This window comes from Poecilia reticulata, unplaced genomic scaffold, assembly GCF_000633615.1.
Source record: "Poecilia reticulata strain Guanapo unplaced genomic scaffold, Guppy_female_1.0+MT scaffold_284, whole genome shotgun sequence".
Lineage (NCBI taxonomy): Eukaryota > Metazoa > Chordata > Actinopteri > Cyprinodontiformes > Poeciliidae > Poecilia > Poecilia reticulata.
The window spans coordinates 29,360-30,978 of record NW_007615063.1 but is presented as its reverse complement, the minus strand read 5'-3'; the positions used below and the strand labels follow the sequence as shown (position 1 = coordinate 30,978).

General features: G+C 37.5%; 1 protein-coding gene across 1 annotated transcript in view; it reads left to right on the top strand.

Moving 5' to 3' along the window:
- The window catches only part of LOC103460760 (microfibril-associated glycoprotein 4-like), a 4,032-nt gene that overhangs the window by 1,063 nt on the left and 1,350 nt on the right, over window positions 1-1,619 (top strand). The window contains exons 3-6 of the mRNA XM_008403061.2: window positions 258-410; window positions 887-925; window positions 1,209-1,305; window positions 1,582-1,613. Coding sequence (XP_008401283.1) covers window positions 258-410; window positions 887-925; window positions 1,209-1,305; window positions 1,582-1,613 — 321 coding nt within the window. The remainder of the gene's footprint in view (window positions 1-257; window positions 411-886; window positions 926-1,208; window positions 1,306-1,581; window positions 1,614-1,619) is intronic.

Below are 1,619 nucleotides of genomic sequence, written 5' to 3'. Positions count from 1 at the left end.
ACTTCCTGCATATCATTGGGTCAGAAAAAAAACATTAATTAACAATCAACCAAATGTGTTGAAGTGGAGCCTTTTGCATATTGAATAAAACTGTTGTCAAGGCAGAATTCATAATTATTCTGACAGTCTGAGGCTGCAAATCTGGCAGCACAACATGCAGGACAAGAACAGGGATCAGGTTTATTCTGACTAGATGAATGTTAATCAGAGTTTCTTTGATGGGTGATGTTCAGAAGGTGTCATATTCTGTCTTCCAGCTGTCATCAGTTCTCTTCCTCTTGGCTCCACTGCTGRTCAGCTGTCAAGTGGTCAAACTGCCAGCAAACTGTAATGACGTCTACAATGTGRACAAGACACGGCCCAGTGGAGTGTACACCATCTATCCAAGTGGATCTACATCTGCTGTTCAGGTGAACYTTAAGTTTGGTTTGTTYRTGAGAATGAAGATCCAGATTAGAGTTCTGTGCATCACCAAACCTGACTTTAGGTTTATCTGTTAACAATGGTGGGGATGAATTTACTTAATCTTCATACACGGTATTTATGCTGAGTATTTGAAACTGTAATTTCTTGATGTTCAGTATGTTTCAGGTCAAGCTCAAAATTATATCCCCTACAAATATATCTATCCTTTTTAAGATGAAATAAGTATCAGTTCACATATTATTGAGGCAATGATACTAGTATGTTTATTTTCCAAAAGATGTGACTTTGAATTGCATGAGAAAACTGAATAAAATACAAGGTTGAAAGAGTCAAAACAAGCATAAGCTGCCATATTCCTGAAACTGTTTGTTTGCTCAAGTGTGGGTTTTCAGTATGTTGAGGGTTTCTTGTGCCACTTATTAAACTGGATCAACTCATTAATTTGTGTGTTTGTGTGAAGGTTTACTGTGACATGGACTCAGAGGGAGGAGGCTGGACGGTGAGATGTCCACATCTACTCAACATGAACTTAATCTGTTTTTTCTGACTCTTGTAGATTTTTTCAGTTGAACAGCAAGTCCTGTTAAAAGTAGAGTCTTGGTTTTCTCAGTCATGTACTTGCTGTGAAAGGTAGAGAGAGTGGAAAACCTCTCTGATTAAAGGAAAACTTGTATAAAAATGAAGAGTTGTTCTGCCATGTTGTGAAACACACTTTCTTTTCAGCCTGAATGTGTAAGTGAGAAATTAGTTCACTCCTTGAACAGATTCCTTTGTTTTTACAGGTTTTCCAGAGGAGGATGGATGGCTCTGTAAACTTCTACAGAAACTGGCTTGAGTACAAGAGAGGCTTTGGAAACGCTACTGGAGAGTACTGGCTGGGTGAGACATGAACCTGAACAATCAATGCATAGTTTGCTTATTTATTTAGGACAATAATAAAATAATTATAGCCGCATTTGTCAACAAATATGACTTTTTTCATTATTGTGTTACAAATGATGGTGTATTTCCACCAGGTACAAGACAGGATTGATGAACATTCATGCCTTTAATGATCCTTTGAACATTTTAACTCACTTCCTGCAAACCCAAATTAATCAGGTGTTTAAAAGTCTCAGTAAAAATCCAATATCAATGGTTTGCATGTCTGTGCAGGTCTTGATAACATCCATGAGTTGACACGACTTCAGAAC